General features: G+C 32.7%; 1 protein-coding gene across 3 annotated transcripts; it reads left to right on the plus strand.

Annotated features, from left to right (window-relative positions):
- Positions 1-555: 555 nt before the first annotated feature.
- On the plus strand, positions 556-11168 carry LOC133292005 (uncharacterized). 3 transcript variants are annotated; one of them, XM_061490374.1, is made up of 15 exons: positions 556-591; positions 976-1077; positions 1366-1523; positions 1659-1837; positions 1906-2165; positions 4416-4569; positions 5033-5142; positions 5243-5330; positions 5961-6293; positions 6370-6444; positions 7857-8027; positions 8154-8404; positions 9733-9841; positions 9942-10121; positions 10720-11168. In XM_061490374.1, exons 4-15 carry the CDS (start codon positions 1670-1672, stop codon positions 10894-10896), a joined length of 2076 nt encoding a protein of 691 aa, XP_061346358.1. In that variant the 5' UTR covers positions 556-591; positions 976-1077; positions 1366-1523; positions 1659-1669; the 3' UTR covers positions 10897-11168. The 3 variants fall into 3 exon arrangements, with proteins under 3 accessions (XP_061346358.1, XP_061346356.1, XP_061346357.1); XM_061490372.1 differs by having other exon boundaries at positions 7857-8404; XM_061490373.1 differs by lacking the exons at positions 556-591; positions 976-1077 and having other exon boundaries at positions 1113-1523; positions 7857-8404.
- Positions 11169-16185: the final 5017 nt, after the last annotated feature.

A 16185-nucleotide genomic window follows, 5' to 3' on the forward strand; every position in this document is an offset into this window, starting at 1 on the left:
GTTGTTAACAAGCATTGCGACTGGTAGGTAGTTCCAGTGCTGTATTGTTGTTTGTCGATTGTGAATAGTATTGAAAAAGAATAATAAATAAGCTCAGCTTCGTGATCTGCGATTGATTCTGTTGCAGAATGGATATGACTCATTCTTAATGGTAAACGAACCTCTCTCTCTCACATTTTCGCTGTTTTCTCCTCGCTCTCTATACAAATATGCTTTATGCAGATTTTCGATTTTCGTTTTCTGTTACGATTTTCAATTTCTAATATTCTCACAAGGTTACACGTGCAAGCAAATTGAGGCGAAGGTTCCTTAAGGGTTTTAATCTTCTTGTTTACCGAAACACCCGGTGTGAAAAACTATGTGATGCTAGAAATTCGAATTATGCTATTATTTATTGTTCTAAGGAAAATTTAAGGATATTTGATGCTATTATGTTGTTTATTATTGTATGTTATTATGTTTTTTTTGGTAGGTGATAGTTAATTATCGTTTAATTGTAACTTTGGTATATTTTGCAGTGTTGTGGACATGAAGGAAAAGAAGAATACTACTTCTACTCTCAAGCGCATTTTAGTGAATTGTACATCTCAGGTTTGACTTTATTTATCTTAGAGTGAGCCAGCAATGTAATTTTAGTTTTGGGGGGTTACATAATGTAATTGCGTGTAAGTCCTTTTTGTTACATCATTTTGGTGCTTAGAATATTTATATGCAGAAAGATTTTCGCAATTTGTTAGTACTTTCAAGTAAAAGGTTGACTTGGTTTTATAATTTTCTCTGGCAATAACCAAGTTCAATTTATTTATTAGATGCATTAAACATGTGTTTATGATTGAGGCGTCAGGTTGTTGGGAAGGGGAGGGAATGGGTTGTATAATAGGTGCTTGCCTTTTCTCTTATATTCTCTCTGTCTTATCCTTATTATTGTTTGATAGTCGCATGTAAAAATTGATCTGGTTTAGTCTCATCTAATAGGCAAAAGCATATGGGAGCTGTGTTGCAGCCAAGGTTCCAGAGATTGAACGTGATGTGTGTATGAAGGAATTTCTGGCATTAAAAAGTTGTATGCAGAATGTGGTATCGTATTCTACAATGATCTTGACATAAAGTTTTTGTTTCTACTCTGGCTTGGCATTCCAGCTATAAACTTTTTTCTTACATTTTAACTAAAAAAATTACCTTTTATGTTTATCTCTTTAAGCAACATTCTGGAAAGACTGAAGAGAAACCTTTTTGAAAACTTCATTTAATTGAATCATGACGTTTGAGAGTTACAAGCTGTTTCTGATTATTAACTTTTTGTTTTTGCCCGTCTGTTGCTAAAGCTATTATGTTGTGTCTACTGTATAATTTTGCTCCTAACAGCTCAAAAAGAGGGTTTAAGTGAACACCCACTTGTTTCCTTGTTCCGGGCCGCTGAATAAACAAACTACAAAGCTTGAAGGTTATGAAAAGAAGCATTTGGAGAAGAAGTTTCCAATCATAGTGTTAGAGGAAGGTCCTATAACTTTTTGCGGGCAAAGGTTTAACCTTCAGTGCTTATATCTCCTGTTAATCATAGATGCAGTAATTTTAACTGTTACTATCTAGTGTACATACTTTTGGGAGGTTTGCTGCAGTTTGTTATCTTACCTCTGTCCCACTGATTGTGTAAACAGGGCTCATCAACATGTCTGGAAAAGCATCAACTTCAAAGCCTAATTTAAGTCTGGGTGGATCTGATGGTCTTTCACATGCTTACATTCAGTATCCACCACTTAGGTGTAATGTTCCTGGATCAAGGGGATTATTCTATGATGATGGAAACAAGTTACTACTCTCCCCAACAGCTGACCAGGTAATATGAGATGTTTCATATATTTATTTTTTGGTGAAAAATAATGTGTTTATGTTGGTAATGTTTAGGTCTTTTCATGGAAAGTTGGTCCCTTTGATCCACTCATTGGTCCAACCACTGATTCAATAAGTGAAGGTCCTATTATAGCTATTCGATATTCTTTAGACACAAAGGTTATAGCAATCCAACGGTCGAACCATGAGATACAGTTTTGGGATAGAGAGACTGGGGAAACTTTTAGCCATAAGTGCAGGCCAGAATCAGAAAGTATACTTGGATTTTTTTGGACAGATAGTCAACGATGTGATATTGTACTTGTTAAGACCAGGTATAGTTAGCTTTTTTATTTTCTCTTTGTTGATACAATTTACATTGTTTAACGATGCAGTTTTTTTATATATTCTGAATTCCTGATGTTAAATTTAGAAGAGACCCAGCAAAAGCTAATAATAGTGATTCCTAGCTGGAAATCTACAGTCTCGTAATAGGATGAGATTTTAGAGGATGATTAATCAATTTGGATACTTATATTTTAAGGTTTTTAAGAATCTTCATTGGATCAAGCTTTTTTTTTTATATGTTTTCAATGTATTTGAATTATTGAATGGTAAAAAAGGAGACTTGATTTTCTTTTAGTGTTCTTGAGTAAATTATCTATTCCTTGAAGTCTATTATGAGATAATCATTATCTGCTCTTCAGCCCATAAACCTAAACTTTAGCAATTTGTAAAATTCTCATCAGAGAAATGAAGTCAGTAGTATTCTGGTAGTTGTGGTAGAGGTCCTGCAATTCCGGGCCTGTCTGACTTCTTTTAATGCTTGGAAGCATACTCTTAGTTTCTGTCTTGATGCTCTATATTTTCCTTACCTTTTTTACAGGAAGAAGGATTGCTATTAACTAAACTGTTTTTTTCTTGCCTTTATTTTTGAAAACATTTTTGAGAAGAAATAGAATCAGAGTCAAACAGTCACTATACTTCCATTCTCTGCTTACGAAGAAATAGTTGAAAACTAACAGTTGGGTTTGGTGGTGACCGGAGAAGGGCACTGCAAGTCTGCAATTATGTAATTTTCTTCTATAAATATATAGAGAGAGATCTTTTGACTCTAGTGTAAAACTTAGAAGTCTTACTCCCAATCTCAACTGTTGATTTCCGTCCATTTAACTGTTGTCATTTATTTGAAATTAATAATTAATTAATTGATATAACTCAATAAACTATAACCGTTAGATGGATGGAAATCAATGGTTGAGATTGGGAGTAAGACTTCTAAGTCTTACACCGGAGTCAAAAGATCCATCCCCTAAATATATAAAGGAAACAAAAGATGAAAATGTTTTTGTGCCCTGATGGTACCAGAAATGTATTTTAAATTTTGATTAAAACAGATTGGGCTCAGCCCTTACAAACAATTCCAGAATACAACTGTTCCCAAAATACTGATATTAACTACCACAGAATCTCCTACAAAACAAAAGAAAATGATTCACGCAGGAATCACTATGCTCAGACAAAATTACAAGGAATCACTAATCACTAAGCTCCCTCTACAAGAAACAGCCTATCTTGTAGAGTTCCCTCCAGCACCCCTTTACCCTTAAATTTTCTCAATGGATGGATAACCCCGACCCTCTCCTGATCCTCCTTTATCAGCTCCCGCTTCGTACATGCTGTTGCTCCCAATATCTTGCTCTCCAATCAGTGCCTGCCAGCTGTCCATTCTTATGATTAATTTCCCTTCTCTCTCCTTGACAACCCACATTCTGTTATGGTTCATTGGATCAGCCACTACAGAATCAGCCACCTCATCAACTATTGCATTATTTACCTGATGGGCCTGGCCCTTTTTCCATTTCCTACGTCTGTAGACATTTTTCAAGGGCTCATCACGCCCCAAGAAAGAACTTAAATAGAAAATACTATATCTTGTGAGGGAAACTTTTTCTCCTTTCATAATTATATGTGGCCATGACAAAATGTGATTAAGAGGTATAGTTCTTAATACAATGGCTGATAGACAATTGTTCAGCTTGAGTTTCTGTTTCATCACAAGAGGTCATCTTGTTATTTGACCATCATTGTGTTTTAAACAATCCAGTAATTTACATTGACCAGCTGTGGTGTTTTCCTGATTCGCTTCTCATATTAATATCTTTGTCCTTGCTTCTCTCCTACTTTTCTTCCCCTCCCATTTCTTTTGTTCTTTGGATCATCTTGGGTGAAGGATTTTTCTTTCTTCTTTTGGAAAGAAGTTTATCCTCAGATTTTCATTGAAGAAAGGAAAAGGAATGAAAAAACATTCATTATTTAGAACAATACGGTCTTGCATTTTCTTCAGATCTCTGCCAAAAGAACCCGCCAAATATTTTGTTGGCCATGCAACATAGTGACGCTAAAAAGTAACCTTGTCCTGCTACTGTTGTGAAGGCATGAAATTCTGCATAAGACTTCTAGCATAATGCCCTAATTTAGTACATTAAAAATCTGTAAACAACTGTCTGAGTATTTCCCCTTCCTCATCCTTTTTATTTTGTTTTATAAATAAAGATATACTAAATTACAAACTTTTTCGACAGTGGTCTAGACTTGTATGCATATAATTCAGAGTCAAAATCACTGCAATTGGTGGAAACAAAGAAACTGAATGTGAGTTGGTATGTTTACACACATGAAAGTCGCTTGGTTCTTCTTGCTTCTGGAATGCAGTGCAAGACATTCCATGGATTTCAGGTAAGAGTGCGTACTGTTTGTTTTTGTTTTCTTGTAATTTTTTTATCAAGAAGATATTTTCTAGCTGTGGCCTGTGCCTAGTATTTTGTATGTCAAATACCCAGACAATATTCATTAAGCTAATACATTTTGATAATCTGGGTTCTTTGCTATTTGGAGCTCCTTCTAGGGTGTGAATTGGGGTTTATAGCCATAGCCAGTTATGCGCTAATATGAATACTTTGTAACATCATACAGTAGCGAAAATACCATACGGTGCCTAGCTGCCTTGTAGCTCATAGAAGAATAGTAATTTATTGTGTCATAGAATTAGATGTCGTTATTGTTCAGAAAAAAATGACATGTATCAGTGCTGCTTCTGTATTAGTCCTTGTCATGACTGATGAGTATCAATGTAGAATGTCAACCTATATTGCTCCCGTGTTATTTGATTTGGCTGATTCAAGAATGCATTTCTGGTTAGATTTCATCTGCAGATATTGTTCGCTTGCCAAGGTTTGAGATGGTTATGGCCAAATCTGAGGTCAATACTAAGCCAGTTTTAGCAGCTGAAGACATCTATATTGTCACTGTGTATGTATCATTTATTACTCTATCCAGCTTAGACCTTTATAATTAACATAGTTACCTATTGAAACTGTCTTTTTTTTTTTTTTTTTACAATCAATCACAGTTATGGTAGGATATACTGCTTGCAAGTTGATAGAGTTGCTATGCTACTCCATTCGTATAGGCTATATCGTGATGCGGTGATACAGCAGGTTGGTTTTGCTCAAATTGTTAATGATTTACTATTTTAATTCACTCGAAAGTTTCTTCTTTAAGATAACATCTGATAAAACTTTTCTGAACAAATGCCAATTTGATGTGAAGGATATGTTCCCCTCTATTTTACTTTGGTGATACTGTAACATCAATTATAAATTTATAGTATATGATGTTTAACATTTAATTCATGTGACCCTTTACAATCTTGGATTTATTTTTGCATTTGATAAAACATTTTTATTAACAGAAAATGTAGGTAACATTCAGCACTAGTTCATGGTATCATTTCTTTAGAGGCAAACAACCTGCAACAATTCAACAAGAATTAGGTCTTTATACTTTTAGAAACTTGCAAATTGGGAACAGTAAGATTGGTTATGTTTATCTTAATACCATTATGTTTCTTCTGATAGACTAAAATTAATTTCCAACCTTAAAATTTTATAGTATTATTTTACCTCCTTATAGTAATTATTAAGTTTGTGAAGACATTTTAAAAAAGTATGCAACTAAAATATGGCTAGCTGGGAATGGGTATGTAATTTTATCCTAGACATTGTTGTGTGATTCAGCATTGAACTTTAGACTTAAAAAAATGAGACTGATGTTCATGATAATTGCAGGGTTCTTTACCCATTTATTCCAGCAGGATTGCTGTGAGTGTGGTCGACAATGTACTTCTTATTCATCAAGTTGATGCAAAGGTTGTTATACTTTATGATCTCTTTGCAGATTCTCGAGCTCCAATATCTGCACCACTTCCTTTACTATTAAGGGGTTTCCCCAGGTCCAGTACTTCATCTCAATTTAGTGGTAGACAAAGTGAGAGTTCAGATGGTACTGTTTTAAGTAATCATGAAGCAGTTATGTACACCGATACATGGACTTTCCTAGTGCCTGATCTCGTATGCGATGTGGCCAATAAATTATTATGGAAGTTCAGTTTAGACATAGAGGTAAAGTTATTTGTTCATTTATCTATCAATACCAAATTTAGTGTGCTTTCTTTTCATGAATAACCCTATCTTGCAGGCAATTTCTGCCAGTAGCTCAGAGGTCCCATCAGTATTAGAGTTCCTGCAGCGGCGGAAGTTGGAAGCTAACAAGGTATCTTTCCCCCACTTCATTATAGCAATGTTTCTTGGTGATTAATTCTTCAACATGCAGCAGTTGCTATTGGCTGTTTCTTTTTAATTCAAACCAAGTCAGTTTCTCAGTAGTTAGTTTGTACCTGGACTTTGACCAGATATGCATATTGACCACTTTATGTCTTGGGGCTGCTAAGTGCTAATACATTCTCGGTAGTTAGCTTAGTTCATACATATGCTGATTTGGATCCTAAGGTAGACTTTTAGTTCCCAAAGTTGATGTGTTTTTATTATCTGCTGGAGGATGATCCCTCTACTATATGTTGCAGGTTTAGCATCTAAGAAACGAAAGCACTAAGCTGAAAAGTACATATTTTCTTTTCAGCTATTAAGTCTTCCTATCACTAGCCAACCCTAGACTTCCTTTGCCATAGTCTTGTGTGTTAAGTTCTTTTATGCAGCCTGGCTTTAGCATAGATAGTGCAATAAAGTCTGCCTGATATCACTGGCCAGTGGCCACACCTAGTGCTCCTTTGGCATAGCCTTTGTTTTTTTTTAATGCATCCCAGCTTTAGCATAAATGGTGCAATAAATACAGGGAATATCATTTCTGCATTAAAAGCAGATAAATGATATCTGCCGCAGAGAAAGGATAGAGAGAGAAAGCATTGTGGAATGAGAGAGAAAAATATAATTGGGGTTCACTGCCTTTCTTTCTTTGTGGCAGATATCATTTATCTTCTTTTAAAGAAGAAATGATATTCCCATAAATATATCCATTATTTCACTTTGCAGTTTTTTTAATGGTGACTTAGGTTTAGCAATTTGTGCTCATTGAAATAAATTTATCTATTATTTCATTTATGGCAAGTTTAAAAGTAACAGATACTTTTGTTCAGTCATTTAGGGGCCCTTTGGACAATAGTATCTATTCATCTACAAGGAGAAAATTTGTGATTGTTATGAGAACTAGATTGCAATGAATATGCATTTGAGAGTCCTACGTGGCTAAGATAAGTATTAGAAAGGATAGGTATCATCTACCCTAGGGAATACAATGATTTGCAAATATGGAAGTAAAGGGTTTATACAGCTGTATTCAAGATTATATAATTATTTTGAACTTCATTATTGGGAACTTTGGATGCCTTGTAATTTTCTTGCTAAACATGAGAATGCTGAATTCCCTTGTATATCCTCTATTGAGGTATCCCTCTGGAAATCTGGAATGCGATTATGGAAAAATTTCTAATCTCAATTGGCCCTTAATGAAATGATTTTATATTGATATTGGCTGAAATGTCTTTTTAACTGGTTTCAAACTACAGTTATTAATTTTAATAGTATTCTCATCTATACTTGTTTGGTTGAAACTTTGTATTAATTAATTGATGATTTTTGAAAAATGTCACCTCATTTCTGCTCTTTCAGGCTAAACAATTGTGCTTGGGTATAACACGTACTCTTATTCTTGAGCATAGGCCTGTGTCTGTGGTTGCCAAGGCTATAAATGTACTAGTCACATCGTACTCCCATTCAATTAAAACTGGTAGCTATCTTAAGGGACTGAAACCTGAGAAGACATCAGCTTCTGGTGCTGATGTATCTTCTATAGGAACAGATTCAATTGGAAAATCAATCATACATGAGTCTACCTCCAGAGTAGACAGCAGATCTTTAAACAAAGCTTTGACTGTTTCAAGTTTGGATTCTGAGGACGAGTCCCAGCCTGCAAATCCAGAATGCAATTTAGAGGCCCAAGTTGGGGGTGATGTAAACAATGAGAGCTCCCCAAGCACTGCAGCTCATAGTGCTTATGTTATGCCATCACCTCTGCAGTCTGGGCAAGAGGAATCCCAACTCACTTCTGCAGTAATTTCACCAGATGAGTTGTACAGCTTTGTCTTTTCTCCCGTTGACGAAGAGATGGTTGGAGACCCTTCATACTTGGTTGCAATCATTATTGAGTTCCTTCACAGGTATGCTTTACACTTAAGTTGGGAAGATGTTTTGAATCTGAAGGCATTTCATAGATTTGCTCTAGTTTCTAATGGATTTTAGTTTGGTCCACTAAATGGCAGTGAATTATATGATTTCACCTATTTAAAGAACTGTTGAAAACTTCAAGTACAACTGAAATGCCTTTATTGCTCCAATGATGTTATATCTTCTCACTGGTAGTATTATACTGTGGAGTTTTTCATCACAGGGGATCTAATTTAGACTCAATTCAAAATGATCAACTTTTTGTTGCTTCTTTTATCAATCTTCTTGTACTGATCTAAACCTCCCTATTTAATTACATGGCACTGACCACAGTTTTTAACTGTGGTGGGCTTGATGACAAGGATTCAATTCTTGCTCCATCATTTCTTCCTTTCCATTTCTCAGGTCTACAAGGTGGCGTCCTTTGTAATTCAAACAAAAAATATATAAAAAAAAATGATATAGAGGTGGCAGAAAAATTATTCGTTGATATATAGAGGTGGCAGAAAATGAAATTATTATACAAGCAACTTAAATGATACTATTTTGACACTAACTAATCAAAATATGTTAATAAATTTCTTATGCTAGTTATACATTGTAATACAAACTTTACATTTCCATTCTATTTTTTGGTTTTAGCATAAAACCATGAGAGATGTTAAATCAATGGTCACGATTGTGTACAATACTCTGGGTTTAACTACTTTTTGTTACATTTTGTTTGTACAAAATAATCATAAAAATACTATTTACTATTGACCAGATGATATCAAAATGAGTGTTGTGAAGCATTTATCAACAAAAATATAAAAAAAAATGCACATGCATAAAACTTTAAACTCCACTACCAGTATAATAATATACCATATGTGCATTAGGCTTTGCCATATGTTATTAATATTCAGACCAGGCATACCCAGAGAATATTTTTCCCTTTCAAGTTCTAATTGCGCTAATATTTAAGGTACGTCAAACTACAATAATTTTCTTAAGAGCAGAAAGCATTGCATTTCGCGATTAAAATACATACTGTAATTTGTAAGTAAAGAAGGTAAGTCAAGAAAGAACAGAAAACATTCTGAAACTTCTATAACTTCTTAATGTGGTCCGGCTTGATAGGCCTAAGCCAACTAAGAACTTGAGTTAGGGTATCATGCAAACCTATATTAGGTCAATTGAAACAGGTATCTACTTGAAATGATGGATGGTAATTCAGGGACTTAAAATGTGTTATTCTCTTTTTATTGATCTGATCATAACTTTCACCTCCACTCTTTTTGAATCAGTGCCCCTCAATGCTCTTTTTTAATTGTTGCAGTGCAAATTTGGAGAAGATTCGAGTACTCCCAAATTTATATGTACTGATAATTCAACTTCTGGCCCGCAATGAACGTTATGCAGAACTCGGTTTATTTGTGATAAACAAGGTTACCAAACTTTCTGTACGATATTGTTTTGAAGGTAGGAAGCCATTATCTGCTGATTTATTATTAATTTGATTATGAGACCAGACTCTTTTTGTTGCAGATTCTGGAGCCCTCTAAGGAAGTTGCACTACAACTCCTAGAGTCTGGTCGTCAGAATACCCAAACTAGGAAGCTTGGTCTGGATATGCTGAGACAACTTGGTTTACATCATGATTATGTATTGCTGGTAGTCCAAGATGGATACTACCTTGAAGCCCTACGATATGCACGGAAGTACAGGGTAATTTTCTACTGTGCTGGCTCCTGGTATAGGAAGTTATTGTGTAGTGTGTTAAAATTTAAATAATGAAGAGAGCTCGGAGATGATGGAAATCCGAGGACTATGATGCTGTAGTTTTCTCTTGATTTTTCACTCTTTGTTGCCGTAGAAATTTCATTCATCCATTTGTGTCTGCTGTTGAGTTTTTTTTTTAGTCCTTTGCCGGAAATAGAGTAGCTACGTTTTTAAATACTAAAGTTAAATTAAGTGTGGGAATCTAATCTATTGTCAAAAACATACAGTCAAGAACTACTTCATGTCTTATTTAATATAATAATATCATGTGAGATGATATCAGCCATCTATAAACAAAGCAATGGTAATGAGAGACGAAAGAGGAGTATATTAGGATAGAAAGTGTGAGGAAAGGATAATCATTGATTTGTTTATGGACAACTGAGTTTGTCTTACAATATTTGGTCATGTTAAATTGAACATAAAAAGGATCTATTCCAGTATATATGGAACGTGAAAGTATCCCTGGGTTTGTATTTATGATTTTTATTTTTAATTTTTAATTTTAAAACTCACATAGCTAACCAGTGTGAGAAATTTTCAGGTGGATACCATCCGGCCATCATTGTTCTTAGAAGCAGCATTTGTTTCCAATGACTCCCAACATCTTGCTGCAGTTCTAAGATTCTTTGCAGATTTCCTTCCTGGCTTCAAAAACACCTCAGAGCATAATAGATACTACCGCATACTGAATGAGATGAACTCATCCATGACTGTGTGAGAAGGCTTACATGAAAAAAATTCAGAGAAATTTTGAGTCATTGTCGTGGGTACCTTGTTCAAGTGTGGGGTCATCTCGTTATGACATCTGATATTAAAAGATATGTAATAGATTTGATAATAGTTTCATGTTGTATGTTAAAATGTCTCACTTCATAGTTAATTTTAGTAGATATTGTGATCTAAATGGAATTCTCCCGCGATGAAGTTTTACTTCGGTTGCGCTTGTGGTGTATTGCATATTTGTTTAATTTATTAATTTCTGGGGAGGGAAGGGACGTTGTATTGAGTTCTTAGAACTTAAAAAATCAAAATGTAACTGAATTTGTTTGTCATAATAGAATGTGCAACTCCGATTCTTGTGGTAACCATAGACAACGATTCTTCCCAAATGTATTAAATCCCGCCAAAAGGAATCGGTTGATAGCACAGTCATTCGAAAGTTATAGTAAGAATTTTTAAAAATATTTGAACTTAAATTTAATGCATTAGAATTGTAAAAAAAAAGTAGAAATTATAACTACATTTAATGAAATATTGACATTTAGTGAAGTTGACATCTCATTTAGTTGGAAATATATTTATTAAATGAGATCTTAACATAAGATTATATGGCAACTTGCATATGAGCATCAATTTTACTACTCTTTAATGTAATTCACCGTCTGTGTGCAGCAAATAAAAGGTCGATTACATTTAATACCCCAAAAAGTATATGCAATAGTATCATTTTGCAAAACAAAATCTGTATATTTGGTTATTAAATTTATAAATATCAGTGTCTTTATCAGTGTGGGAATGTAAACTCATGCCGATGTAATCATGAAAGTTGTAAATAAAGTATCTGTGCCGTTCAAATTTTATTTGCATAATGCTGTGAGTATGGGGGTGTCAAGGAAAACATATCAGGCACGACCACTTTGGAAACAAGCAAATCAAATGCATTTAGTTTCAAGAGGACGATTTCATTATTTCCTGTTTTAATTAGAAATAAATCTGTTGCCATAACAATGGCTGTCAAATTTATGTCCTTTATTTTTGTGGTGGAAAACGTGGTCATTAATTGACTAATATCCATATCAACACAACATCTGATTTCCCAACAACTTTTTCTTTTCAGCAACCTAACGTCCTGCTAGCTCTTTCAACGACCAAATACGCTAAAGTGGCCACTGACCAACATCACTTTGTTTTTCACTGTGTAGCACGTCACCTTGCATTATTCTGTTCTTTTTCTTTCTCTTTTGGTGTCTTAATTGTAACAAGAAAAATAAATATTTAACCAATTAGAGTCCTGAAAAAGATGAAAATAACTTTTTGGAAGAGCCATTACTGAATTAATTGAACTTTTGGAAGAGCCATTAGTATTTAGCTTCTCTGATTGGAGAGAAATTCCTTATTACATATTATTTAATGGACAGACATTCGCTTATTTTATTTTAAGACTAAATCTTTTAATATATTTTATGAACATTGAATTTCATTGATTTAAATTATCAGAATAAATTTTTTATTGAGAAATTTAAATTTATAAAATTCGTGTAAATACAAAATTAGTTAATAATTTTTGTATAATTTTATTTTAACATATGATATATTTTTAAAAAATATCAACAATAAGATTATATGCCTATTAATGTTTAATCCACTCTTTATATCAACTTAGAGTTCACTTATTTAAAATTGTTAACTTATTTAGTATATTTCATTTTAAAGAATGACACATCGTATTTTTAACATTATTTTAATGTTTTCAAAATAATCATTCATAAATTCTGTTCAATTTTAAAGTTTTTTAAATTTACATTTTTTATAATTTAATTGAATTAATTATGTGCATCTCTTTCTAAATTTTAAACCTAAATTAGAAATATATATACCAAAAAAAAACTTTCTAACTTATTTATATTTAATGTGCATGATTTAGCATTAAAATTGTTAGACTTGTATGATGGAAAAAGTTATTAAAGATTGTAATCATTTATTTACCAAAAAAAAAAAAAATTGGTGTAATCATTTAACAGTCAATAAGTCTCTTATTTAATATATGTACATCGTCTTTTTTGAAAAAAATTTAATATATAATTGAGATGGTATTATACAAAGTTAGAAATATATATTTTTTATGTTGTGATTGTAACTTGCAACCACGATAAGCGAAAGAATAAATAGTCACAATCATTATTATTCTATTATATAGCGTGATATTCAAGTATATTATAAATTATACATGTATCACCAAATGTCATTTTGTTGTTTTGACCAAGAGGGTCGGGTATGTGTGACAAACTGCATAGCGTAAGTTCAGGGCGAACAAACAAATCAAACCAACCTAATTGGCATTTTCGTGTTTTTTTTGTGATTTTTTAAAATTAATGATAAAAAGTTTATCATCAATGTATTTAATTAGATTTTATAATAATATTCTTATTTATACATGCATATTAAAAGTTACAACAAATAATGAAAGGGAACAATATTTTTGTTTTTGTTTCAACACTCATGCAAATTAAGTTTATCCCATTAATTTTTCTCTCTGTTCTCCTTATAATTTATGTGAGTGTGTCACAAATATGTCTAAGGAAAATAACTTATATTTAGTTATTTAGATAAATAATTTAAAAAGTCGTTTTTTATTTTTAATTTGGGGATCGGGAATGGTAGAGAGAACTAGGGAGTGAAAGTGGGCTGGGCCAATCTTTTCCCCGAAAAGCGCAATCCTACGTCAAAAAATTTCAATTTGGTCTGGCTCAAGCCTAGTACGAGTCTAACTGTTAACCTGGCTTGGCCCGTTCATAAAAAAATAAATGGTCTGGCCTAGCCTGTTAGCCTATTAATTTTTAACTTCCAAGCAAAATCATGAATCAATTTTACAAAATACTCAAATTATGTTACTAAACCAAAAATCATAATTTCAACATCCAAACAAAATCATGAATCACAACAAAACTCATACAATCTGTATTTAAGTCTATTTCAAAAGCAAAATGCTCAAACTAAATAACATATATTTCATCAAATTCAACAAACAAATCCATACTATATAAATTAAGGGTTTTATTAATCTCATGCAATAGGAGAGAGCTCTCTCATGTTATAGAGACAATCATGTGTGGGACCCATCCATTTATAGAATAAGAAAAAAAAGATAAAAAAGTAACACGGAAATCGATGTACGTGTAGGAGATAAAAACACTCTCCTACAACATAAGATTATATTTTCCCATAAATTAAAATAAGTACATGAATCCAACAAACACATCATGATGCTTGTAGTAAGTATATCATCTCCCCAAAACCTTTTAATATATTCATATACACAATCTGACATGCTAAGATGTTGGTTCCTCATACATAAGAAATAAAGTCAGATTTTGATTAAAATATAATCAAGTATGATTAAGTTATAAATAATTGCAATTGATTAAATTTATATCTTTTGTTTTTTTTTCAAGTCATGCTTATTCTATTTTATTTAAAATAAATAGTATAATATAGGTCAGCCTGTAAGTTTATAGGCCAAGCCTTGTGAAAGTGAGCATACAACATTTTTATTAAACAAGCTTTTGCAAAGCCCAAGTCTGGCCTATTTTACGAAATATACTAGGTCAAATCTGGCCTGACGTAGGCCGAGCGGTAGGCTCATGTAGACCGACCCGACCCAGTTTCACCCCTAGATAGAACCATGTAGCTCCACATTTGGTAGAATGAGGAACATTACGTAAGCTATTGTTTACGAAAATGTATTTAGAATGATTGAGTTCTTAATTTAAATTACATGATATATATATATATATATATATATATATATATATGTTAATTTTTATTAATAACTTTTTCCCCTTACTTTTAATAAATGTTAATAATGATTAGGTAAATTGAATTGCATCAATTAAAATATTTGAAACATAATTTCATATTTCTTACAAAATAGTTTCATAGAAACATAATTCAATGTAGTTGTTTCACCTAAACAATTTTTTGTTCAAATACCCAAAGAAGCAACCATTTGAAACAGTGTTATTAAACCCGATTCGGGCATCAGCCCGGTAAGGATATTGGGTTATTAGGTTACTGGTCGAACTGGTGGGTCACTGGCTGAACCGATTGATCTGAATATGTATATAAATACATATATATATATGTGTGTATAAATATGAACATATAAATTTAATTATATTCTCCATATCTAAAATGAGTTAAACAAGATTCATTAAATAAGCTCAAAAACTACTCAATCACACTATTACAAGTTCATGAAACACAAATAAATGAAAATGCACCCTAATACTATGTCAATTTAAATTGCAACTCAGAATCTCCATAAGCATGCCTCTCAATGACATTGAACTCATTTTTTAAATTCATCTATATTAAAATGACATATGTCACATTCTCTTAAATATCTTGTAATGACATGGAATCTGGAATTCGAGGTCATTATAAAAGAGTATAATAGCAAAAAAAAATTAATGAGTTATACATTTTTTTTTGACAAGATGAAACAATTTTTTTTTTTTTTTATATATAAAAATGCATGACTTGATCGGGTCACCGGTTTTGTCCCGCTTTGGCCGAGTCCGATGCATAATCGATTCAATGCTTGACCCGAATCAATCCGATGACCGGTTCACTGGGTTCCGGTCGACCCGGCCCGACCAGTGATTCTGAAATATATTGGATTATGACCAAATCTCAATTCAAATGAAGATGATGATTTGATTTTAATTTATTGAAAAAAAATTGAAAAGCAATAAATTTGATGTGATTTGAGATTTAAGATTTAATTGAATTTTGAATGATTTAATTATATATATTTATTTTTATAAAGTAGGAATCATTATATTTATTTTGTGAAAATAGCTATCATTATATTTATTTTTAGAATGTTAAATTGATTTACAATTAGTCCTTATTGCAAGAGTTAAATAAATTTGTTATTTTGAAAATAGAAATCGAGAACGAAGGTTTTTCTTTTATTAAATCCAGTTTCTTCTGTTTAGTCACATGCATTTTCGGCATAATTTAGTATCAGACCACTAGGATGTTTTCAACCAATGGCTGAACAAAACCGTGAAGGTTATATATGGCAGAGTCGTGATGGTAGTGAACATGGATTCATTCCTAAAGAAGACGGACAACCACGTTAGATAGACCTACGAGAGAGAGAAAATGAAAAGCTCGAAACATGGATTCAGGATTTGAAGTGACAAATTGTGCGGCGCAGAGCGAGAAAATTCAAAATTTTAATCGACAATTTTTGTAGGCATATATAGTGAGAAAATTCAAG

The sequence above is a fragment of the Gastrolobium bilobum genome, unplaced genomic scaffold (assembly GCF_033153095.1).
Source record: "Gastrolobium bilobum isolate Gb01-03AN ecotype WA unplaced genomic scaffold, APGP_CSIRO_Gbil_v1 utg5369, whole genome shotgun sequence".
Lineage (NCBI taxonomy): Eukaryota > Viridiplantae > Streptophyta > Magnoliopsida > Fabales > Fabaceae > Gastrolobium > Gastrolobium bilobum.